The following is a 26,364-nucleotide window of genomic DNA, read 5'->3' on the forward strand; positions in this document are numbered from 1 at the left end:
GATAATAGTCCACTGGGAGGCCCCCCTCTAGTGGAAAAGGAAAAATCCTTCTATAGCTATGACCTGCACGGGGGGCTAGAATAGGTTTAGATGGACCGCTTCGTCATTGCACAAACTTAATGCCTGTATTAGTAATACAGGTCTGAGTGGCGATCCGGGTAGGGACAAAGATGAAGTCCCCTCTGAGGCAACCTTAGCCCTATTTAAGAACACAAATAAAGGTGGTTGTAAACAAAGCTTTAAACATAAGCACGCCTTTGACCTTGTCTTCAAGAACTAGAAAACGCAGTTGAGAAAGAATCTAAGGGCTCTGAGGGGCATTGGCATCCCGGAGAGCATAACCCTAACAAAATAATACAAGCTCCAATATAAAAATTGGCTGAAACTTCGAAGAGCATATATGTACCAGAAAGATGGAGAAAGAATGTTAAGTATAATTGAGGTCAAGAATAGTGCGCAGATCTGGTCTATCTTGAATGCGGGTATTAATGACGACCTATCAGCATTACAGACTTATCTGATTCAAGAGAGTGTTTGGGTAGAGTATTATAAGAAGTTGTATGCGAAGTGCCCAAATTTAGGACTTAATAGCGGTAATATCTGGAAGGAATGCTCGAATTTACACTTTGACCAGGATGACATACTGTTTGAAATAAAAAGGTTGAATCCATGAAGAGCGCCGGGCCCAGACAGCCTTACTAACCTTATGCTGAAGGAACATCCAGAGGAGTGGTCAGCAGTTATTTTCTCCATATTTAAAAAGGTAGTAAAAACAAGGCAAATCCTGACCTCCTGAAAAAAGTTAATGATTGTCCCAGTATTCAAGAAGGGTGACGGAACCTCACATCAGAAGCAAAGGCCAATATCGCTTCTTGATGCCACAGGCAAGATCTTTGCTTGGCTGCTACTTAGAGACTTCAACGAATGGATGGAGCAGAGTTCACTGGTGGACTGGAGGCAGCCTGGCTTTGTCCCTGGTCTAGGTACCTCAGTGAATCTGCTGGCCCTGTCTCAAATCAAGGAGAGAGCCATTCAATCAGGCCAGTGTGTTTACTTGGCCTTTATTGATTTTAAAGAGGCGTTTGACTCAGTTTCTAGGAGCTATTGTTGTCAAAGTTGGAAAAGGCACGGTGCCCACAACATGCTCTGGCATTCATTAAACAGCTATATACAGATACCTCTTTGCAAATTAGATTGAATTGGGCGGGACTTTTGACACGACCAATACCAACTGCAAGGGGGTTAAAACAAGGCAGCATATTGGGCCCAGTGTTATTTAACTATTTTATTCCAGACATGGGGGATTTCTGGAGAAGATAGTTCCAAATCCTCCGAAATTGGGCGGTAAACGCCTGCAGTGGCTTCTCTATGCAGGCGATTTGATCATAATGGATGAAACAGCTATCGGACTGCAAAGGTCATTGATGGCCCTGGAGCAGTATGTGACAGCTAATTACTTGTCTATAAATGTGGAGAAAACTAATATTTTAGTTCTAACACCCAAAAACGCAAAGAGTTGTCTGTTAAAATGGCATGTATTTAAGAAGCCGCTAATGGTAGCAAATGAGTATAGGTATTTGGCTATGAGCACCAATAACAGTAACCAAGAGATTCCATATCTGGTGGATATTAGGAGGCTGCGCAGGCTTTCATTTTACATAGAAGGTATGGTCCATTTTCTTGTAAACCCCTAGTAATTTTTTATAAGCAAAAGGTGACGCCAACTGTGATCTATGGTACAGAGACAATGATAGACCATGTGCCGGACTGGAAGAAATTGCAGGGGTTATTTTGGAGAAAAGTGTTGTCCCTCCCCAATTGTGTTCCAGTGCAGATAATACGGTTCAAGCTAGGTCTATTGTCTCTTGATATAATGTATAAATTCCGTCTTATTAGCTTATACAGGAAATGTATGATGTGCAACCCAAATCATAGGTTCATGCTGCCGAGGTTAGCTGCTTTGCTGGAATCTACTAAGGATCGTGCACTTAGGGGTGGAAGCAAACTTGCCTGGAAGTCATTAGTGCTGCTGATAATGTTAATTGAGAATCCTGACAGAGCGAAAGCGAAGTTATGGCAGTATGATTGGAGGGTGACCTGGGACGAGTGCAATAAATATGACCTTTTTAAAAGGGGACATTTTTATATAAAGCCAATGAACCAGATCCAGAGATATTTAATGACATTTCCAGCACCTAAATTGAGGATGCTATTTTTGAAATTATGATTTAACTTATGTCCAACCAGAGAAATCCAAGGTACTAGGTAGAAGCTGACCCAACAAGAAAAGAGTTGTAGCTTTTGTGTTGAATGAACCGGAAACTCTGAAGCATTTAATGTTAATGTGCCAACAGTTACTCCCTCAGCAAAAACTGTTTGAACAATAGGTTTTTAAGGATTATAGAGACGTCACTCCAGAAACTTTGTGTGAAATGGTTTTTATTGGACAGCGACAGACAGTGATTTTAGCAGGAGTTAGATATTTGTTGTCCTTAGAAATTTTAGAAGATGGAAAACCAAATGAAATTTGAAATATGTATTTTAAATTTGAGAAATGTGATATACCATTTAGGAGCCATTCATTGTTAATCATAATTTTATTATAATGTATTTTGTTCTTTGATTTTCTATTTTATATCTTGTAAACTATTGAAAGGTTGAATGATTTAATATTCTACTGAAACAATCAAAAGAAATAATAAAAAAATAACATAACATAACAAAGAATTTGCATAGACTCGGCAGTGCCATCTTACTTCAAGTGACTCACGAATCCACCCTTTATCATACGTAAAAAAACAAGGTGGCTGTCAGATTACCACCCACTCTAGGATATTCCATCCTCAAACATAGCATCTCTATGATTCTTAAACCTTCTTTTGTCCACATTCCACAGAATTCAGCACCATTCCTATCACTTTATCACCAATCCTTCAAATCCAACACAAAGGTTTCTGTTGAACCCTTATTACCTGAGACCTGATCACAGCAGTTTGGAGCAAGGTCCTGGTGCTTTATCATTGTGGCACAAACCACTGAAAGATCCATGCAGCATGATAATGCCATTGCCACCAGTTGCAAATGTTGCTTTCAACCTAAATCCTGATGAGCAAGACAAAAGTACCTCCCAAGATACTGCTTCTTCAGGCCAGGACTATCTTTATTGCATCTCACCCACGGTAGCAGAATACCCATATGAAACTCTCTACCCCTTCATCTTGCTACACAAAGGTGCAGGGCTGGTCTTACACCAGATTGCACCCCAGGCAGGAAGCATCATTGGCGCCCCCACCCCTGACCGCTTAGTAAATGGACTGGCGAGTACCCCATCATTTCCCTCACCAGGAAGCATTAGTGGACCATCTTTAGATTTCTAATTTTGGGTCATGGTAAGTCCGGCAAAGACTTAAAAGATGGCGTCCAGTCTACACGCCTAGAATTTGCACCACTTGAGCTTTAAACATCTTTGGCAGTGATGTCCTCACTTACATCGGGTCACTGATTCCTTACCAAAACACTGGGGCTCGGGGCATGGCCAGTACACGCACACCTGCCACATGCCAACCAATCCCCACACCCAATCTCCTTTATTTTATTAACAATTTGGGCTTTTCCCTTTTACTCCCTCAAGGGGTGCAGCTGCTCATTGAATATTTCTTTAGGTAGACTTACCTTTCTCAATGTGTTTGAGAAAGCCCCCTTGATCCAATACATGCTGGCCCCCAACATCCCTGACTGCCCTCATCTTTTTCCTATTTCGCCACCTTTCCATGGTTACTGCCCACGATCGCCCCCTCCCTTCTGCTAAAGTGAGACTGATAGGCAGAGATTTCCACCAGGAATTGAGGGAAAACTCGGTATGGAGGCAGGGCTGGAATCATGCACCGGGCTCTCTGTGCTGGGTACACAGGAGTGGACTAAGAAGCAAAAGAAGCCCTGGATTCCTTTTTTTTTAAAGCAAAATTGCATCTTGATTGTGCTTCACACAGCAATGCAGCACATTCTGCATGCCCTCAGAAAAACGGCCCATGGTTCACAGACACCCCCCGACCCACTGTCCGCGGAAAATCGCCAGACTTACCTGCAGGCCAGTCCGCCACTCTTAGGGTACAGTGTGCAAGAACCCTACCCTTGGGGACAGGACGAGTGAGAGAGCACCCTGCACCCAAGACAGGAGTCACAGAACACCCTGCACCCAAGAAAGGAGACTCGAGGGGGCACCCTGCACCCAAGACAGAAGATGAGAGGGAGCACCCTGCACCCAAGACAGGACTCAGGCTGGGACCTCAAAGGTCAGCTGAGCTGGTGCAGAGTCAGTCAAACCTCTGGAACCTGAAATGCTAGTGTGAAGCCAGGTGCACGTCAGGCGGGTGCCTGTGACTGCAGGTTGCAAGCCATTTACTGAGCTGAGCTATTGATCCTACCACATACGCCATGACTCGTCTGGTCGAGTGTCATTCAGTGCCTCTGCAAATTCGACAGGGCTGGGGCAGACTGAGACGTGAGGGAACAGAACCCTGCACCAGTGGCAGATTTAAGGCAAAGGGCCCTATGGGCAAAAATGACAGAGGGCCCCAAGTGGGCAGGGCATGGAGGCAGAGCCTAGTGGGCAGAGTTGCACAATGTTTAACTCTGGGGATAGATGATTGATTCATTTTTTTTAAGTTGTTTTTTTTTTTTTACAGTTTTCTTTGTTTGGGGGGCTGACTCTAGCTAGAGACAGCTGGGCATCCTCAGCAGGTTTTGCTGTCAATTGTAGTAATATTGAATGATCAAGCCGAAGCTAAATTTGGAAATGATAGTGTTCAAGGCAATGGGCTATGGGAGAGGACATTACAGGATGTGATATCATGGGATAATTCCTAGAGCATGCAGATCCATTTTGTGCAACCCACACACTTGAAATATCATTAAACATCACAGATGCAATTAAGGGAGTATGCCCAAACTATCGAGGTGTTATAATTGGTTATTTATAATGCGCTTAATACTGAGAGGTTTCTAAGCGCAGACCCGGGATCGAACCTGTATTGCTCTGCGTCGTCTTGCTTCCAAGCCGAGCCTCCTGACACTACAATTATTAGATATTAATAATAGTGTCCATTCATATATTGCACACCACAAAATTATCTTGGTTTGCACAGAAAAACCTGGCGTCCAGGATGGGGAAAATAAATGTTTATTCACATTCTTTTGCTCAACCTGTTTTTATTGACCCATTTCTATAATGTGTATATATTGTCAGGTTCATTTATCATGTGATTTTTGTACTTGTCAAGGCATTGCTAGACAAATAATAATATACCCTTTCAACTACCAAACCTTTAAAATACTGATGTGAAGTTGCATACCTGGGAAGATTGTGGCTTTCATTTTCACTTCCTAAATGTTAAACTATAAGTCCCAGAATGCAAGTTAATGCCAACCTGGAAAATCTAGTTAACCCACTGTACTTTCAGTGATTTAAGACCTGTAATAAAAGAACTTGTATAATAAACTCAGATATTGTTTATAGTACATATGCTATTGGTTCCGAAACTGAATCTGCGATTTGTTGATGTTTAGTACACCACACCGGATTCCCAGGAAACGCCACTGGACACAACCAGCCCGATCCCCTGCATTTTCTGGGTGAAGGTCTGCCCTGAAGGCCAGGATCAAAGCTTGAGTGAGCACCACTTGCAATCAACTGCCTGCACTTAAGCAATATCTGGAAACGTTGAGCTGGTGGCATAACCCGGGCTTGTTATCTATGACTGACAGTTACCCGTCTCATTAGGTCTTAGCTCTGGGGTTTTCTGTCAGTGGGAGGTATATGCGCATACCTCTCCATAAGGCAGATGCAAAGAGTGTGGTGAAAGCAAACTTGGTGGGCTCATGCGCCCACTCCTCTACAGCACTCCCCACCTGGACAGTGTGGGAGAGGCATTGTCTTGGCAAAGATAAGGGAGTGGGGGACTGAGTGGACTGTAACCCATTGAGCGTTTTGGCATTACAATTAGCTAATTCCAGTGGTTGCTGAGGGTACGGCTGAGGGGGAGGGGTTGGGTGGGTGCTGCACAGGTTTTCAGGGAAAGAACAAGAAGTGCAGGACATTTGGAAGTAATTCAGTTGTTATGAATGGGGCGTGTGTGTTGTGGAAGGGGTTTGAATATTGTGCAAGGGACGCAGAGGCTGTCGGAGGTATCTCACAGGTGATGTCGTGGATATAACAAATGAGCCCCAGGCTGCCAACAAGGGTAGCATGGAATCGTCAAAGTCCAGCACAGTGGAGTGCCCCCCGCTGCAGCTAAAGGCATGCTCCTCCTCTGAAAGCACACAGGACTTGGGGCCCCTAGCCGTGCCTGTGGGGGCTGCAGGGCCCCCCATTATGCCAATGCTGATGGTCTGCCCTGCACCAGCCAAGCGAGCATGGCGAGATCCGATTCCAGGCCTGGCTGTCACAACCAAATAAAGGGAGGCTTTTTCGTTGGCCTTAGCAGAAAAGCATGTGCAATACTGTGTATTTTCAGCCTACAATTTTAATGTAATGATGTACTCAGCCTCTCAAATATAAGTGCACGGGCGCCCTGCTGAGACTGGGAAGGGGCAGAGCACTGAGCAGGGCACAGGGGGCAGGAGACATGAGGGAACAGCACCCTGCACCAAGGACAGGAGGCAACACACTTACCACTGCTGCACACCCACTTGCTTTCCGTAATGTCTGGGCAGACACAAAAACGACAACCCCCAATCAATCCTACTCAGTGCGCCAGCGCCACCCGGGGCCTGGGGTCAGGGGGGAAAGTAATAGAGCAACAAATGTTGCTAATTGCCCTGTCCTGCCTGAGGGCCGAGGCTGCAGCCTGCAGCAGTGTGCTAACGTATATTCTAGCACTGCTAGAATACACGTTTGTTTCGTTTCGCAATTTGTATTACAACATTATTAAAATGAATGTTGCAGGCTGCTGGTGCGGCGCCCCTAGAGGCTGACTGACGTCAGGCAGCCGCCTGAGCTGCCTGACACAAAGACCGGCCCTGCAAAGATGTATCCTGCATATTTCCCTCTTTAATGTCAGGGGCACAGGCATGCAGGGGTCGCATGCAGAGGAGTCCTGGATGGACACTGTCCTGGCACCTTTGGCGCCAGGCTTATGAAAAGTAAACAAGAACATCCATTTAACACCAACAAGCTTTTATTATGGACATAGCACTTCAGATGCATTAACCTTGAACATTCCATCCATTAAGCAGGATGCATTAACCTTGAACATTCCATCCTTTAAGCAGCCACAAGTGCGTTCTTGGGTGTGGCTGCTAATGGATTGCCTTCGGACATGCTCACTCTCTAAGAGTGGCAGGGTGTGGCTGGTAAGCCGGCCCTAATGGGCGTGCCCACGATCTCAGCTATATAAGCTGCCCCGATCCTCAAGACAGACGCTTCGCGTTAATCTGCACTTGCAAGCAGCGTAACGCTCACCGTCGCGTGAGGCCAGACTTACCTTTGAAGATCCTGCTTCCTGGACAGCCTGCTTCCTGCCAGCATACTTACCAACTGGGGGAAGCTGTTCTTACCTGTACATCTCTTCGGCGAACCAAGTATTTACCGTTACACTTTCCGGAATGCCAAAATCTTCACCTTGGCACCGCAGCATGACACGCTCCATTGTCAACAGCAGCGCCTGCAAGGAAAAACGGAAGACAAGGTTAGACATCGAAAAAACAGTGAGTTTAAGGTTGCGCTTCGTCCATACTTCACGCTTTTCCTTAAACCATCACTTACCTCCTGTCGAACATTGCGGTAGCATCCATCTTCCATCCGGCCGCGTCTTGCGTCTCACAGCTGCATTGAGGCCGCATTTCCATCTAAGGGAAGAAAACAGAAGAGAGACATTATTGCGGGCATAAATAGGAGCAACATATAAAGACATTAAACAGAACAAACAGCATCACAAGAGCTCAAGAAAGACTTACCAATCAAAAGGAGATGCATAGTCGCAGCTGGACTGGACTAATCCTTATCAGGTATCAGTGAAGGAACTAGATCCCATTTGACACGCCCCTGCCAGAAGTAGCAGGACAGAAAGCTTACCTTCCATAATTCACAGGAGCAGTATCACCACGTTAAACCGCTCACAGCTTTTCTACTGAGGGAGAGTCCTGAAGGGGGTGATTCTAGTTCAGGGAGGGCTGCAACCGTGTCCCAACGCCTCCGCAGAGACCAGGTGAGCATAACATTTAATCTTTAGTCTACCACCTTCCAAAAGTGGATACACTCCCTTACCGACAGACATTCTATACCTCAATGAACATATTATTTTCTTCTGAAAGATGTTTTTCAACTTGGGCAACATGAACATCTGGGCTGATTATCCATTACATATGTACGTCTATGGAACCATCAAGAACTTGGCAGCTTAAACTATGATAACCAACTAGCCAGCCAGTTCAGCTACCATCCCACTGTGGTTGTCACAGCCTGTTTTCTTTTTTTACTGGGTGCTATAATGGAAAGTTAATGGGTAATTTTTAGTAGGTATCCAAGGTACTCCTAGACATACCACGTCCTAGTGAATGCTGACATAAAAAATTTGCTTGCTTTCAAATCTGCTGTCCAAGTGCCACCGCAGCTGACAGCCTGAACAAAATGCAACAAGGAAACTTCTTCATGCAAGCCTTCTACACCAAATAGTACTCCCTCATTTTTGACACCTAGGGAGATGTTCAACCACATTGTAAGCACTGTCACCTGTTCCTTTGGTAAGGTGGCCTCTTTAAACAGTGCAAACAAAACACTATCAATAGAAACAGTTGAGAAGTGAGGGCAGCTCTTTGGTACACTGACATGTGCCAACTAGTTCGAAGTTCTGAGAGAGCTCTTGAGAGAGTGTGGCAAACATTGCAAATCCCCTCTGATTGTACCACATGCAGGACAATCCGAGATACACACTTAGTCTCTGGGAAAATATCCTACTTCAGGGCTTGAACGAGTGAAGCAGAAAATCCATCCAAAGACATTCTCATATCCTGTAGGAGAATGATGACCCCCTTAAAACTCTCAAGAAGCTGCTGTGCCTGTCTACAAATATGAGATAAATGTATACTTTTTTTGCAACAAACCTTCTGCCATATGGTGAGCCCCTCACACCAACACACCACTAGAAAAGTATTCTGCTATTCATAAACCAGAAATTACAAAGTTTTCAGAAAACTGCCTGCCACAAAAACATCTGTGATTGCAGAGTTGTAAATGTGGACCTGCCAATTGTAGTTGACTCTTTGCCCTTGATAGTCAAACTCATGATTGCTTCCTGAATAATGCATGCTTCTCCATTGTAGCTCGAACACAGTTAATTCCAACACACCTAAAAAACAAATGCTAATTCTTTATCTAATTGCAGGTCCGTGTCTAGCCTTTCCCAGCACCACAAACACTTGGACACTGTGTTGAATACACACGCTTTATCACTTTTTCTTATCATATCAAGAGACTTAAACAAACCCACTGGACATGGGTAAACAGCCAAGACTAAGTGAGGTCTGTGAGAATTGGTGGGATAGCCTAACTTGTTTCAAGTATGCCATCAGTGGAGTTCAAGGTATTTCCCAATTTGTTGGAATTAAATTGATCGCATGGTAAATCTGGCAGAATTCGGCCAGTACCATTTGATCGATTTAATCCGAACAAATGTCGCAATCAATACCGAACATGAGTTGCAAGGGTTGTGGGGTTGTCAACCCTTCCCCATGTTTGGTAGTGATTGCCTTGGGGGTAGCAGGGGTGTCCTCCACTTCCTGAGGACTGGAGGCTGGGAACAAGGGGAAACAATGAAATAAAAAAGAAAAGCGGGCCCTGTGGCGTCGGATCCAACCCGCGTAGGAGGGACCGAATTGACGCTGCAGGGTCAGAAACAAGCAGAGAAGCGAAAGGTAAGTGGGGCAGACGATGGGGGGATGTATTGGGGTGATGGGTGGTTTCAAAGTTTTAGCAGATTTGGCCACAGCAAAATTGTATTTGCCGTGAAATTGACCACGTCAATTCCACCGCGAACAATTCTGCCACGGTCAAATCACATATATCTGAGTTCAACATGTCCTCTGTCCTCATGTTCCTTGACCTCTCCTCTGCTTTCGATACGGTAAACCACAGCATCCTGATCTCCCGTCTCTGTGATACCCTGGGCATCACAGATCAGGCCATGACGTGGCTAGCGTCCTTTCTCTTTGACCGTCCTTCCCAGGTGGAACTTGGGTCTTTTCTCTCCGCTATCACTCTCTATACTTGTGGTGTCCCCCATGGATTTAATCTATCCCCCTGGGTTTTCAATGTCTACATGGCCCCTTTGGCCCACAAGATCTCTGCCTTCACATCCAACTTTCAGTGTTATGCGGATGACACACAGCTCTCTTTCAGGCTACCCCCGGCCTTTCCCTCATCCTCGCTCATTCCTGACTATCTGTCCGCAATTCAGTCCTGGTGGGTTGCTAATGATCTCTGCCTTAATGCCACAAAGACAGAGATCGTCCTAATTGGGACCACTGCTCCTGTTTTTCCACTCTCACTCTGGCCGGCCTCCCTTGGTCCTGCGCCCTCACCCACCAGTGAGGCAAAAAATCTGGTGGTCATCTTCGACTCTACTATCTCTTCTCACATCTCGAACATGTTGAAAAAGTCCCACTACCAGCTGCACCTGCTCAGAGGTATTCTACCTTTTCTCACCTTCCCCCTGAGGCTCACCGTCTGCAGAGCCCTGGTTCTCTCCAGACTGGACTACAGCAACAGTCTCTTTCTCAAGCTTCCTACCTCTACTCTCTCTGACCTCTTAAACGTATTCAGAACAGAACCACAAGACTTATCCTTGGCCTCAAGCCCAGGGACCACATCTCTCAGGTGCTGAAATCCTTCCACTGGCTCCCTGTGGCTGTAAGGATCAAGTTCAAGTCCCTATGCATAGTCCACAATGCTTTCTGGGGTTACTATCCTTACTATCTACAACGCTCTATTCCTAAATACTCTTCTTCTAGAGCCCTCCGCTCGGCCTCATCCAACTGTCTGCAGGTGAGTTATTTTTCCAAACAGAGAATTGGGGGTAGATCCTTATCCTCTGCATGTGCCTCGCTCTGGAACAGCCTCCTTGCCTCTCTCTGTATTGAACCGGACCTCCTTAAGTTCCGGACACTCCTCAAGACCTTCCTCTTCACTTGCTCTTTCCCTCTCCCTCTCCCCTGCTAACCTCCCTCTCTTTCTCTCCTGCTTCCCTCCTTCTTTCTCTTCGCTAACTTACTCAGTTCGCTAACTGGTCGCCTGGTGCAATTCCAGAATCTCACAGGTCCCAGGCTCCCTGACAGTCCTGCACTTGCCTCAGGGGCTCTGCACTCTGCTTGGCACTACTGCACTTGGAATATATTCCATGAGAGGGCCAACCACTCTGCACTTAACCCAGGCCCCTGCTGGACTGGGCGAACTTGTTACCCTCCCCATCCCTCGCACTTCCTGTCTGCGCACTTGCACGTCCTAGTACGGTAGTTTATTGTTCTGTATGTCCTTTTCCTTTCTCCCCCATCCCCGCACTACTTGTCACACACTTACACTAGTAGATATGCCTCTGGCCTAGTATGCTAGTTATTATTGTTTGATCATTCGGAATCTTCAAGGCATAAGAATGACGACTGTATTCCCTTGTTCCCTTCCCGCATTGAAGCGCTTTGAAGCACTTCACTTGTGTGTAAGCGCTTTAAAAATAAACAATTACAATTACAACGGGGATAGCCCTTCTCATTAACTCTACATCTATGCACCAAACCCATCCCTATATCTATATGTCTGCACTCGTCCACACAGCTGTTTAGAGTCTTCTCAGTGCTCAAGCAGGAACTGTGGGCTATAAAAACAGACTGAAACTTGTACAGTAGTGGATGCTGCAAATCTGGCTATGTCTTAATGGATTAATAAAAGAGACACTGTACATGGGATCAGGGGGCCCAGCACCTTTCCCTGTTACCTGGCCAAGTACTCTAGGGCCTTCCTCCACATGTTAACGGAGGAGTTGAGGTATATTTTCTTGGAGTGATCTTTTCTTTATGTAAGAGATAAATACCGAAAATGATTTCTTTAACTTTTTCCAGCTACTCAGTATCCTCCATCTGCTACCCTGTATCCTCTGTCTACTACATTTTTAATAATGAAGAAGTCTTCATCCTGGCTGTGATGTCTTAGGATCCAAATACTGCAATGCAATTTATATTTATCTTCATACATAGGTGATCTCCAAGCTAATGAGAGTCCACATGCTTTGGCTACATCACTCCATTACTGAAGACAGTGGCTACTGATCAAGAAACAACACTATGTGAAACTCTATGGAGACTCCATATGGACCTAAATGGCCAAACGACAGGCCGTCCATTCTTACCTACCAACAAGACATCTGAAATTGGTCTCCACTACTTGCTTGCAATCTACAAAGTTAAATACAAAGGATTTGGTGGCAATTATCTCCATTTACATAACTCTAGGCTCTGAGATCTGCACCTTCTATACTTAAAACCCAGGGAGACACCTGGCCAGTTTCCTCTTTTGCATTGTGCATAGCCTTGATGGGCAAATACTCCTCTAGGTTTCAATCCAATCACATCCCAATACTCTTAAGCACTTTGTCATTAACTGTCAGCTAGATTACCATATTTTACAGACCAATCCACCAACAGGTGCATCTTTGCAATGATAATGCTTTTTCATCTGGCAGTCCCACTGCAAGAAGGCATTTTCCCATTAAAACCTCCACCATATATTAAGCACTGTGTTGAAGGATCACCATGAAATTCCCAAGAAAAATATTATCTTTTGGTACCTCCACAACAAGGCTTTCAATACATAATCCCTATCATGCATAAATATGCATCATGCATCCAGATGAATCTTCATGAACCTTTGTCTCCTCTACATCAGACTCCACAGGCTAACCCTTATCTGCTGTTCTTTTATTCACCATGTTGGGTGATCTCTGAGGTATCCCTTTCCTTCTCAAGTACACTGAATCATTTGACTATGAATTGGTAGGTTTTTGGGTAGTGCTAATGGCCTGCTCACCTTAGTCTGAACCCCACTGTGTCTTTCTGAAATTGATAATAAAGGAGATATAGTTTTACTGCTTCGCTCAGCAAATGCAAGGGTATATAGTGCTCCTCACTCCCTTCAACACATTTGCTAGTATTGTCTGCCTGGTCCCTGCCAGTTGCTGTCCTTAGGTACTCAATGGTCTTACTCTGTTCTTTTTACCTGGGTAGTGGACCGCTGTGGTCCCCTGGATCTGGCCCTTCCATGACTGCAGGTGACCATGCAAGGACTCCGCCACCATCTACTGCAGCTTTTACCACCTCCATCCTACTCTCATTTGCACTCCAGCTCCTCCTCCTCTCCTTTCTTCTCTTCCAACTTCTCCCTTTCTCTCTTCCTTGTTCCCTCCTCTTCCTCCAATTTCTCTCCAGCACCTCTCTCTCTCTCACTAACACCAGCATTCAGACATTCTGTTCTCTCCCCCACCACGCTAGTGGAAAATTAGTGTCTATTATACTGTGGTTAATATGATGATAGGGCAATGAGAGCTCTGATTGGTTCCCCCCCCAGTCCATCATGGATTTCCCTGGCTGTGGTTGAACGTGGCCCTGTTTGCCAGCCTTCTTCCCATGTTGGTAACCCATGCCAATCCTTAACTGTAGTTGCAAGGAGTGTTCTACTCATTTAGTTAATGTGCCCACACAGTTAGGTTCAGGCAGGAGTATCATGGCTGTTTCTTGAACCAGTAGGGAGCTGGGCCTCTTATCTGGCACTATGAATGGCGGTTTTTGGGGATTTGGCTCTCTTCTGTGATTACCTGATTACAGTCTCTGTCATATGTTTTGCTTTAAAGTCTGGTCTGTGATCCAGGTCAGGTGTGTCCGTTGAGAGCATGCCACGCTTGGACTCCTGCATCATTTATGGTTCGTAGACCTCAGCAGTTTAAGTGACATATTTTTCTCAGCAGGGTGCGTCTATGTGTTTGTGAGCTTTCTAACTGAGCTATAGATTCTCCACCGATGATCTGTAGAAAAAACATGTGTCCTAATTGTCTTTTTTCAACCTGAGTTGGACTGGGGTAGCGTTGGGGTGATCTCCCATTTCCCTCTTCCAGAGGCTGGTTTCCCTGCCGTGGTCCATGCAGGGTGTTGTCTTCGCTTTCCCAGAGCAGTGGCAGTTCCCATGGATACCGCCACCCACCAGTTCACCTGAAAAGGGAGGGGCACTGCACCTGCCAAATAAAAACGCTGTTCACAGGAGATGGGCCACACCCTGAGTTCCTTGATCACTAATAGACACAGACACCAGAGTGCATTTGATAGGGATCCCGATGGGGATCCCTCTTTATTTAATAACAACACTAATTCCTTTTCCCTTTACACTAGGAGTCCCCTGGCATGAGCTCCCACTTACTGGGGACCCTCTGTGTCAGCTCATCCTGCCTTGGAGGGGTATCAGAGACCATTCGGGTGAGTCTGCCACAACCGATCCCCTTACTAACCTCAGGTACCACTCACATGGAGTGGGAGACCAGAGGATGGCCTCTGTCGCTGACCCCATCTTGCTATGCAGCCTGTCAGGGCAGCTACTGCCGTTTTCTTGTCTTCAGGAGGAGCTGTTGCTGAACCTCACAGACCCTCCCAGGATGGACTGCCCACAGCTTGAACCTTGTTCAGCTGATGACCTGCTCCCCTGAAAGGGAAAGGGGAAATGGATAAAATAATAAAGAAAACAGATTGCTGCATCTGAATCAACTGTGACCCAGAAAACCTGTAAAAGAAAAACAACAAGGTAAACCTCAGTCACAGCTGCTTACAGCTGCACTCAAACACAACTAGTATTCACATATACTTAATTTCAGGTATACCTGTTATCTAATGCCTAGAGGACAATGGAACACTCTTATTTACTCTGACTCCTTCACTGGCTTCAAAGGTAAAAGGTATTTCTTCTTTTAACATTAGACTCTTGATTTATCTGAAAGTTCTTTTCTCTCCAAAACTTGCTGCTTTTTCTTTTAATTCTTAACCTAACTAACTAACTACTATTTAACTAAAGGTAACAGTAAACATTCATGGAAAAAACAATTGTATACTGTGAGTGTGGCAGCCAAACATCAAGATTCTTCTCCAGTGTACATGCGTATGTATCCAGAGCTTTTTTGAAACCGCATTAGCAGTTGTGCATGCATGATGATTACCAATCATTGCATTGCTTTGAGAAAGAATAAGCTAATCTTGAATGCTTGCATATTGAAAATGATAGCGTTTGCAAAGAGTTCAGTTTCTGCGCATGCGTATTAAAAATAGTTGCGTCAAATTGAGAGTTCTGCTTACGCGCATGCGTATAGATTTTTGTAGCGTCTTGATGAGTTATGGTCTGACTCAAGTGTACTAATACTTTTGTTCAACGTTGCAAGCCAAAAATTAACAATGTGAACATCAAATGGTGACTTGCGCATATAGCGGCAGTGTTAAGTTAATCGCCTTACATTTATCACATGAACGGAAACTATTAACTTGTAGCTCTCGCCTAAATTGTCCTTCTGCCTCGCTCGTGAAGAGGCACATAATTAAAAATGAGTCTCCCACTACTCTGTGCTCCCACCATAATCTTCAGGCTGTCCAGCCTTCTCAAATCCAGGCTTCGGCAATACTTCAGAATCATATGCTGGTAGTTCTCCTGCACTGAAAATGGCTTTCTTTATTGGAGCTAAATTAAAAATGACTTGAAACCATGACTTCTCTGATGAAAGGCAGGTAAAACACACTGCCAGCATTCAACATCACCTGAGCCCACCCAGGTCCAATCAGTTCCCAGAAGGAACCCCTCCATCTTGGCTTGGTCTGCCCTCTATGTTATACCTAAGGAAAACAGAACGAAATGAAAAAAGAAATCACTCCACATATGTACAAACCCACACACACATTTTCTTTACTTGTGAACACCTCTGGACCTGACAGTACCCCCCTGCAAGGCCCTGTCTGAGGGTATGTACTAAGAGGACATTTCAGATGAAACTTAGCAGTTATTAAAGGAGCATGTACCTGCTATCCCAATTCCCAGAATCTCTCCTCAGGGCTGTACCCTTTCCAATCAATGAGATACTGCAGCCCCCTCCGACCCTTACGAGGATCTAATAATGCTCTTACTTCGTATTTGTCTGTATGCCCTTCAGTGACAACTGGAGGTGGAGTCTTCATTAAATGAGTACCTTCTAGGAAAGGTTTAGTAAACTCACATGAACTGTTGGATGAGTTTTCAACCCAGGTGGTAGTTTCAATCTAACCGCTACAGGATTTATTATCTTCTCTACCTCAAATGGACCAATGAACCTGGGGCTAAACGTATTCTTTCCCTGTAACTTAACATGCCGAGTCGATGGCCAAAATTTCTCCCCCACCTGATACTCAAGACTCAGGTAGTGTTTTTTATCTGCAAAACTTTTAAACCTCTTCTTATTTTCCTGTAAAGTATTTATGGCTCTGGACATGTTATCCTTCATCACCCTTAACCTCTCCTCCACATCAGGATTGGTACATTCATTTCCTATTTCAATACAAGGAAACCTAGGGTGGAAACCTTGGCTACAAAAGAAAGGGGTCATAGTTGGAGAGTCCTTAACAGAATTATTATAACTGAACTCTGCAACCCAAATCAAATTGGCCCAACTACTCCCTGCCTGCAAATAACACCTCAAATACGTCTACAGTTCCTGCTTCACTCGCTCCGTTTGACCATTAGTCTGGGGATCGTAACCGGAAGAGAGTTGAATCTCCATAGCTAGTTCATTTTTACCGATCTGCCAAACTCCTGATGTGGCCCATTATTTCACCAGTGGAGGATAGTGATTTATTTCATTGAAGGGTAGTAAATATTTCCCACGAATAACTGGTTAAAATGATTTTACAGTATACTTTTTGTGAAAAATATGGTTAAATGCCATACAGTTTACCATTGATTTTGGAGGGTAACGTGAGAAAGAAATCCAATAAATACCAGGTTTGATTGAGCGAAGCTCCCACATCATTAGCCCTGTATGAAGCATTCAACCCTTTGAACTAACATGACCGTCAACCATTCTGGTCTCTGAAATGCCCATTACTATGTTTTCTGCTTCATCAAATAGCCACAAGGAGGCCCGTTACCTACTTTTAAAGTCCCCGCCCCAAAATGATCAAGTCATCCGTATGGTGTTTTTTCAGTACATGTTCCTCCATAAAATCTGCAAAGCCTGATAAACATGAGGTGTAATTTAGTTTTTGTGGGCTATCATAGTACTAAACAATTACCATATTTCCTTCCCTTTCAAATTGTAAGTATAATGCTTGTACAAAATGTTGTGGATTGCCTAGGATGTGTACCTTGCAGACTAACAACGTTTTTATAACAATCGCTAGCCCGGCAAAACATCTCCCTTTACCTTTTTTTTTTTTAAGCCATAATTTGGTAGGTGCGGATATTAGTCATTGATGTGGACACAAACCATTTTTGTACTGTGGGTGAAAGACCTTCGTCTTGAAAAATAAGAACATGGGCCTAATTCTGATTTGAAAGATACTTAGCCGAGTAATGTCCCATTCTCATGGCGTTAAATCTCACTATATGAGAGTATGTTGCAAAAACGCTCTATAGAGATTGTATAATCTTGGAAAGGAAGATATTTGTTTCAACTTCTCAGGGCATTTAGGCGAATGCTAAAATGTGAACCATTAGCCCAGTAAACTTGGATACTAAACCTACATGCAATCCCATAGCACCGCCGATGGTCAACAGAGAGAATTGATCTTGCATTGAAAATGATGGGTATAGAAATGGATAAAAGAAGGGATCTCAAGTAGAAAGGTTTTTGGCCAGTCTTCTGTCAGCATGAGAGGTCTTTGGTCTTTTGTGGCTTAGTGGCTTAGTGGTTCTGCTGTGTTTTTCTGTGAGGTCTAAAGTCTACTGTCTGGTGGGGTTTACTGTACTAGGTTCATTGGGAAGGTATCAATGGATATCATTGGACATTCTGATATTAATCATAGATTTATCATTTTTACATTTCAAGCTGGGACTCTGCTGCTCTCGATCTAGGTTTCATTAAACAATGGAAATAAAGTGTTATTTACGTTATTTTAACGTAATAAAACGACCAGCTAATTAAGTATTTTCCAGTGAAAATATATGTCTTCAGCTCGTTCACCTACTGAAAATGTACTTAATATAACGTATCTATATCATAAAGCATTACTGATGCGAAATTGGGATTCAAGCTCCATCCCTTTTTTTGCAATCAGGCCTACAAATGTCAGTGCACAGAAGAGCATGTGCAACTCAATATACGCACGCGCCGTTCACGAGCATTGGCATCTTACACCCTTTTGCAAATCGACTGCAGTTTGAGTGGATATAAAGTGGTCTTTTTTTCTGGACCCAAATACATTTGCACTGGCCAGTTTGTTGTGGAAATCGGGATTAACCCTCTTCAAGATCTTGTGTGATCTGAGGCAGGGGGCATATTCATTGCTCTCTCCAGTGTGCACAGTGTTGTACCCACAACGTGCACTTGCAGCGTACAGAGTGGTGTATCCACTAGGAAATGGGCCCTTCCAGTATGAGCAGTGATGTGCCCACTGTATGCACTTGCAACATATATGGTGTAATCTGTACCCACTGCATGATCTGCCCATGCAATACACACGCTTCTATGCACTTTAATGTCCATATGTTATGTTATTTATGTTATTTGATTGTTTTATGGAACCTGACGTTTTCCTGACCTTGTAGAACTGAAGGTTGCTTGGGAACCCGGTAGAACGTAGTCTGAATGTTGCACGATAAACTATATTTTATGTTGCAGGTAATTGAATCTGAGTACCTGTACAGTAATTGCAGGTGAATAACATGATCCAATGTATGTAATGTGGCAAGAGAATAACATCGACTTTTCCAACTATGACTAGTACTTTAACATTATCTTCAAAAGTCATGATGTGTTTTTTTGTGGGGAGTACTCTGTATTAGACTATGTTAGTAAATGAGTGATTGCTTGCATGAGGACTGAATGAGGTTTTATGCTTAAAGGTGGAGCAAGGAAAGTAAGTTGTGATGCAACTATCTATCCCACAGCAACTGATCGCAGTCGAGGGCTCTGCGCTTATAAGGGAAACTACAAACTGTACAGTACATCATATCAAAACTAATTAGTCCTCTACTGTATTTGTAAGGTATATATTTTTCCTGTGAAATAGGAGGAATATTCGCGCTCTGAAGTAAAGCCGGGTGAGCGATATTCTGTGATGTTAGTGAAAGAGGATGGCAGTCTGGGAGTCAGCGTCACTGTGAGTATAACATGGATAAGGGAGCAGTAAGAAGCAGTTGGCAAACCCATATTCTTGTGCATCATTGTTCAGTCCATACTACCCCCTAATGGATGGTATTCCAGAATGTGGGGGTTTATTCATTGCTCTCCCCCGTGCCATTTTCAGTTCAGAAGTTCCTGTACTTAGAACTATGGTGGAGTCCCCCTTCCTCTTTCTAGTAATGTCCTCTGTTCTATGGTCGTCTTTAAGGCTGAGCACCTCTCCTAATCTCTGTCACTGCTGAGCACGTCTCTTCTGGCCTGTGATTGTCACGCTAAGAACCTCTCTACGGGCAACTGCAGAGCCCCTGCCCTCGAGCCTATGGCTTTCACTACTGAGCACCTCTCCAGCCTATGAAAGCCACTCTGAGAACTCTGCAGGCCATACCTGTCACCGCTCTGGTTGCAATCTCTGAGCACATCTTCTCCAATGTTGGTTGCCTATCTGTGCGCTTCTTGAGGAGCATACACGTGTTGCCTAGTCTGGCTGTTGCTATGGCTTTTGGGCAAACAATCTGTCACGTGCTGCCTGCTGGTGGCCTTCTCAGTTATTGACAGCTTTAGCTGGGCAGTGTTAGCTGCCCAGCAGACTGTCAAATATATCAGGATGGTTTAATTTCAGTTTAATTTATTTTCACAATTTTCTGTTAGTTGTTTGCATGCAGTGACATGTAATATTGCAAAATAATATGTCAAACGTGAATAACACTATTTTTCAGGGTGGAATTAATACAAGTGTGCGTCATGGCGGCATATACGTGAAAACAATTGTTCCTGGAGGATCAGCTGATATGGATGGACAAATTATGAGAGGTACTGAGATATAATAGGATGAGAGGGTGTGACGGTGTGGGAGGAGCTCCCTGCAAGCGTTCAGTAACACAATCAGTGTTGACTCAGGCGGGAGAGGGAGCTCCCTGCAGAGGTATCCAACTGGGCATGAAATAGAGTTCACTACAAAGCTTAATATAACATAGGTCGCGTAGGGCACATGATTGAGGGGAGCTATAGGTTGTATAGTGTGTGAGGGAGCTCTCTATAGAGCTTGTATCAGTGCAAGTCTAAGGCAGGAGGCGGCGAAAGGGAGCTCTCTGCTAAGCCACTTTAAGATCCACTGTAAGAGTGGGGTTCTGGCTTTCAAGGAGTGGTTGCTTGGTTCTTTTCTTAACAGACTTTGCAAGTCGTGGATGATTTCTGTGGTGGGAGTCCCGATGTACTCTAAATTGGTGTGTTTCTTTCCCTGCTTCATAGGGGACCGTCTCTTGGAGGCCAATGGGGTTAGTTTATGTGGCGTGACACACAGACAGGCCGTGGAGCATCTTCAGAACACAGCGAAGGTTTGTACTATGAAAAGCAAGACATTCAACTTTAGATAGAGTTCCATTAAATGGCGTAGGGATGAATACCTGCCATTGCAGTGCCTAGAAGCGTTAGGGACACAGCATGTTCCCCTCTAGAAGAACACCAATTATTATTCAGAGCATAGCCACCTGTCATGTCAGCTATCTCACTGTAGACATATAGACTTGAATGAAAGTAAATATGATCTGTATCTGTGTAGTAGCAATGTGAAGAGCTCATCATGGCCCTTACTAAATACACATACTGTCTGACAAGGTCTCAGTAGTCTCCACAGGATGCAACTCTGGCTAGTATATGTTCCATTTGTTGAGACTTGGTGATAGATGCAGGACCTTGCTGAAGAGTTGCACATGTGGAGCACCCTTCTCATTGCTGAAGCCCTCAGCAGGGTGTGAGATAGAGTCAATGCTCTATCATTGAGCAGAACCCACTCAGTCTTTAGTTGAGCTCTTAAGAAGGCAGCAGTTTGCTTCTTTTTAAAGATGACATTATTATTAGTACGATTCCTAAACTCCCGATTAAGCTGCATTTATTAATACATATGTTGATCTATAGTTTTAAAGAAATGAGAGCAGGACAGAAAAATAATTTACGTTTCAACAGAATATATCTCTTTATTAAAGTTCTTTACAATTTTTCAAGGTACTCAGGCATCCTCTGATAACACCATTTAAAAAAACTCATAGTCAAAAAGGAGCCTACAGGGGGCAAAAAGCAGCGCTGTTTATTACAGCCGGGCAAGCACAAATCAAACAGAACAGTGGACTGGAACTGATTGATGAGAGCTGACATCTGGGCTTACAGTGAACAATAGTTTTATACCATGATTACAATAGTCCAAACATTTGAAACTGTTACGGTTTGCATGTACATGTTTACAACTTTCCCAGGACAGTCATTGGCTACGTTACGTCATATCCTTAGTGCTATGCGTATTTTAGTGAAACGTGATTGGAGCAAACAAGTCAACAGTACCCCAACACATTCCTCCTGTGTGCCTCCCCAACAATTCACACCCCTCCCAGGAACAGTTTGCAATTAGTAATATAACATTTGAGCTGACTGCTGGGGGTTTATTATCCTGCTATTGGTCAGCACCATTGTGAGAAAGACACAAGACATCCTGCTTCTGGTGGCAAGAGAGACATTCACACGATACTTACCGAATAGTGGCCTTCGCAGAGCTTCTAGTGGATACTCTGAAGGCTGGCCACCTCCCAGGGACACAAAACTTACCACTTGATTGTTTCTTCCAGAAACGTCACTCAGCTCAGCTTCCTTTCACATAGCCACCTGCCGATAGGCATTTGTGGCCATGTGAACAGATCGCTCGTTCAGGTCGACCTCTCCTCCAGGTGCCGCAGGATTGGTTTGCTGCCTCGTGTTGACATCACCCAATGTGGTTGTACTTGGCTCAGTCTGCCTGTGCTGCACAGCATGATCTGTCTCCCGCCACCTTACCCCACGGGAGGTTAATTATGTGTTAGCAGCAGGATTTGCCAGGTGGGGCCCATGCATAGGGCTTTCCCTGTTGAATGTGTTCTATGTAGGATAGTGCTAATTATACTTGGGCCCCTTGGGTTGTTAATACACATAATGCATCCCCACTCCAGCAATCCCCCACAAGGCCTTCTCCCATGCTGTGACTATAGTTTGGTCCCCTGTGTGTTACCCCCACATGGCCTTCTCCCATGCTGTGACTATAGTTTGGTTCCCCCGTGTTTCCCCCCACCCTCCCAGAGGGTACCCTGTCCCCCCTTGCTTACTCTCGTAGGTGGTAGGTGGTAGGTCTGACCCCCTATGTGGCGCTGGTTCAGCACCTCCAATACAGTACTCTTTCGTCCCGTCCCCTTTCCACCATAATCTTGGGAAGTCCCACGGTCGAGCGTGCTGATCGGCAGCCTAATAGAATATTTATCTTACATGTGCAACCCTCACTGTGTCCGTACGGTACCTCCCCACATGCCCCACCCAACCAGCAGTCCCTTTCGATGCATCGGACGGGTACGGAGCATCAAGCGGCAGCTGTGTCTTGTTGCACACCTACATTCAAACAACTCTCACTGCAATGCGTTTTGCCTGTGCGTGCAGTTGCCTTCTGAGCTCTTCCTCCTCGGACCTGCATGCCTTTTGCTTGTTGTGTTTAAGGAGGTCACACGTGTGGTGCACTTGCCACACGCATGCCTCCTTTTAGGAGGCTACTTTCAGAGAATACCTCTCTGAAGAAGACCACCTTTTCCATCACGCCATGGAAAAAGGTAAGTAAATCAATTTTATTTTCAAGGGCACCCCATGCAGTTGAAACTCTAAAGGATCTCGTGCGGCAGCGGAGGGATCCGGGTGCCCCCCCCAACCATCACACGGCTTACCGGGCACTGGCCGAGGTGCCAATAGGGACTCTTACAACACCCCACTTTGCACTCATGGCGCTATGGACCGGGAGGGGGGAAGCCCCTTATAAAATGTAAGATATTGGATTACCCCAAATGCAGCCAAGTGCGGGCGCTAGCGGGATGGCTTGCACACCTAAAATGGATTCCTTCCCTGGGATACCCAATGTAGAATCACACAAGAGGGAGAATACTTCTATCCCCCATAATTGGGGTGAGAATACACTCTGCGCTGCCACTAAGACAGAGCCCCAGAAAGGAGCAGGAGGGAAGGCTTGTGCAAACACGCACACAGTGCCTAAGGTGAGAAAGAGAACCCAGAAGAAATGGGTCTTCACGTATGAGTGACTAAAATTGGAGAACCACGCAAGAGACATGTCTCAGAGGTGTTGGGAAAACCTCCAGAAGATCCTCGCAGGATGCCAACCACAAAATGCTCACAGGCACAGGTGGCTTCAAATTTGCAAGAGACATGGGCAAAGAAGTCGCGCCAACTCAAGAGGTTCAGTAAAAAGGCTATGTCACTAACAGGTTCTGGTTTCAAGTGTTCTGCAGGAACTGACACTGGACCCGCAGACCCCTGTGAGTGTCTAAGGTGCAACAGAACATCAGGGACCGAATTTCACAAAAAAGCAGGGGTAGCGGAAGTGACATCACATGGCCCTTGACCTCCGATGACATCACAGGAAGTGATGTAATTTGACCCCGCCTCAAGTGACATCACGGGACATGATGGGACACGACCTTCAGATGCATCTAACACCTGTGATATGATATGATGTGATATTATAAGTCATTTATAACGCGCCTGTACACAAGTGTTTCTAGGCGCGACAAGACAAGGAAGAGGAGCCAAAGGGAGGATAAAACAAGCAATCTTACTAGGCCTTGTGTCATTCAGATCGTGCATGGGGAAGGGAATGGAGAAGTGCCAGGGGGAGGGAAAAGAAGAGTGCAAGCAAAGCTCAAGTAAGTGCCGCCGGGGTGGCTGGTTCTAAGTAAGTGCAAGGAAGCATGGGACTGTAGGGTTGCAGATACAGTCCCTACTGCACGGTAGACCCGCAGGCAGTGCATGGGGCTACTAGTCATGAAGGAGCCTGATCCCTGTAAGGTTCAGGGGGAGGCCAGGTAACCAGTTAGTGCAGCAGACAAGGACATCAGCAGGGGAGAGAGAGAGAGAGAGAAAGCAGAAGCGAAAAGGAAGGTCTTGAGTTGCTTCCGGAACCTGAGGTGGTCCTGCTCAGGTTTGAGAGAGGCAGGGAGGCTGTTCCAGAGGGAGGCACCAGCCGTGGAGAGAGATCTACCCACCCACTCACAGCTTGGAGAAGCGTCTGAACCTATGAGAGTTGGAAGTGGATGAGCGGAGGACTCGAGAAGGAAAGTTCTTAGGAAGAGAGAGTTGGATGTAGTGTGGTCCCCGGCCCCAGAAAACTTTGTGGAAAATAGAGGGTCTTGAACTTGATCCTTGCAGCCACCAGGAGCCAGTGGAGTGATTTCAGGGCTGGATAGATATCGGCTTGAAGCCAAGGACAAGTCTCGCAGTCCTGTTCTGGATAAGTTGCAGAGGGTGGAGAGTAAAAGCAGGCAGATTTAGAAAGAGGCTGTTGCAGTAGTCCAGCCTAGAGAGAACCAGGGCTCTGGAGACAATGAGCTTTTGGGGGAAAATGAGAAAAGGAAGAATACCTCTGAGGAGGTGCAGCTGGTAGTGGTACTTCTTAGAGACATCCGTGATGTGAGGAGAGAAGGAGAGGGTGGAGTCGAAGATGACACCAAGGTTTTTTGCCTCGCAGAAAGGCGCAGGTAGAGGGTCCAATGAGGATATAAGAACTAAGGCACAGAGGTAGGCGAGATTTGTCCACGATCACACATTTGGGGAATGTCATTTTCCAGATCCGACATGGAGCCTATATGTAAAACATACATAATGCAGTACTTATAACAGGGCAACCAAAACCTCTAATGCAGGTTACAGCTTGTGTATGAAACATCTATAGATCAAAGGACACAGAAGTACTCGTTATCTGTGGCATTGATGTTAAACAAACCAAAAAAGCACTGACGTGGGGAGGCGTGCGCTGTCTTTTTACCCAGGAGAAAAATGCTACACAAGCAAGGCCTGAAAATGTAATAATTGACCAGGATTTAGTATCAACAAAATGCCCTGGTTATAAATGTATCAATGAGTCAGCTACCACTACGATAGAAGGAACCTATTGTGCGGGTGTAAGCTGAGGCCATCTGTCTCTGTGTGCATTTATCTTTAAGTTATTTGACAAGCAACCACATGTTGTCCCCCACAACCCAAAGCCGAACATAACACCTTAATGTCCTAGGCTTTGATACATGACTCTTATTCAGTCTTTTTTAACGGGGTGAGGTGTGTGGAGGGGTTTTTGCACTTCCGTCAAGAGTGGGGCTCAATGTGCAGGGTGTGCTATTCAATGACCCCCACTAGGACGTGCCCGTCAATGAAGCTTCCACAAAGCCCTTTCCAAGAAGGAGTTTGAGTGGTGAGTGATCACCCACTCTATAGCACTCCCACTTCTGAGACTCTGGCCCTCATTAGGACCCTGGCGGTAAGGGGTTTGCGCCAGCGTTAGCTGCGCCGACCCCTTACCGCCAACTACGAGTTCCCATAGCGCCATGGTCATTTTTCCGCCCGCTTTTTGCGGGCGTAAAAATCCATGGCGCTATGGGACCTTGGTGTTAATTACGCCACCGTAATTTACGGTGGCGTAATTAACGCCTTCCCCACTCCCATTGAGCCCTATGGGGCCGAAATGGGAATGGGGAAGGGTAAATGGGTCAATGGGGACTTACCGCCCCGCCGACCTCGGAATGGGGCGGTAAGTCCGCCATCCGCCATGGCGTAAAGGGACTTTGCGCCATGGCGGAAAAGTCCGCCGACGGCGGAAAAAATCCGCCAGGGTCCTAATGAGGGCCTCTGTGTCCAACGCTTATTTTCTTAAACAGTGTTGCACCAGAGCATGGTCTTGTTCGAATTTGCGGCCCCTCTCAACCATTCACATCACACTTGAATGCGTACAAGGTGACAGGGCCCAATCAGTGGCATAGCACAAAATGTGGGGGCCCCCCTGTGAGCCATGCTGAGGGCCCACCCCAAGCTTCTTAACAAAGCACAGGCCACGCCACACCGCATGCCGGCCGGACCACCATGTTTGGGCAATGTCCATGATGATTTTGCCGCTGCAGGGGCATGCACTACTCCAAGTGAA

The 26,364-nt window shown here is 45.4% G+C and overlaps 1 protein-coding gene across 3 annotated transcripts in view; it reads left to right on the top strand.

The window, feature by feature from the left end:
- The window catches only part of FRMPD2 (FERM and PDZ domain containing 2), an 878,187-nt gene that overhangs the window by 538,005 nt on the left and 313,818 nt on the right, over window positions 1-26,364 (top strand). For all 3 annotated transcript variants that reach the window (XM_069611181.1, XM_069611182.1, XM_069611183.1), the window contains 3 exons: window positions 19,267-19,356; window positions 20,096-20,189; window positions 20,628-20,713. In XM_069611181.1, the coding sequence (XP_069467282.1) occupies window positions 19,267-19,356; window positions 20,096-20,189; window positions 20,628-20,713 (270 nt within the window). The remainder of the gene's footprint in view (window positions 1-19,266; window positions 19,357-20,095; window positions 20,190-20,627; window positions 20,714-26,364) is intronic.

This window comes from Ambystoma mexicanum, chromosome 8 (genome assembly GCF_040938575.1).
Source record: "Ambystoma mexicanum isolate Mex_15411 chromosome 8, UKY_AmexF1_1, whole genome shotgun sequence".
Taxonomy (NCBI): Eukaryota; Metazoa; Chordata; class Amphibia; order Caudata; family Ambystomatidae; genus Ambystoma; species Ambystoma mexicanum.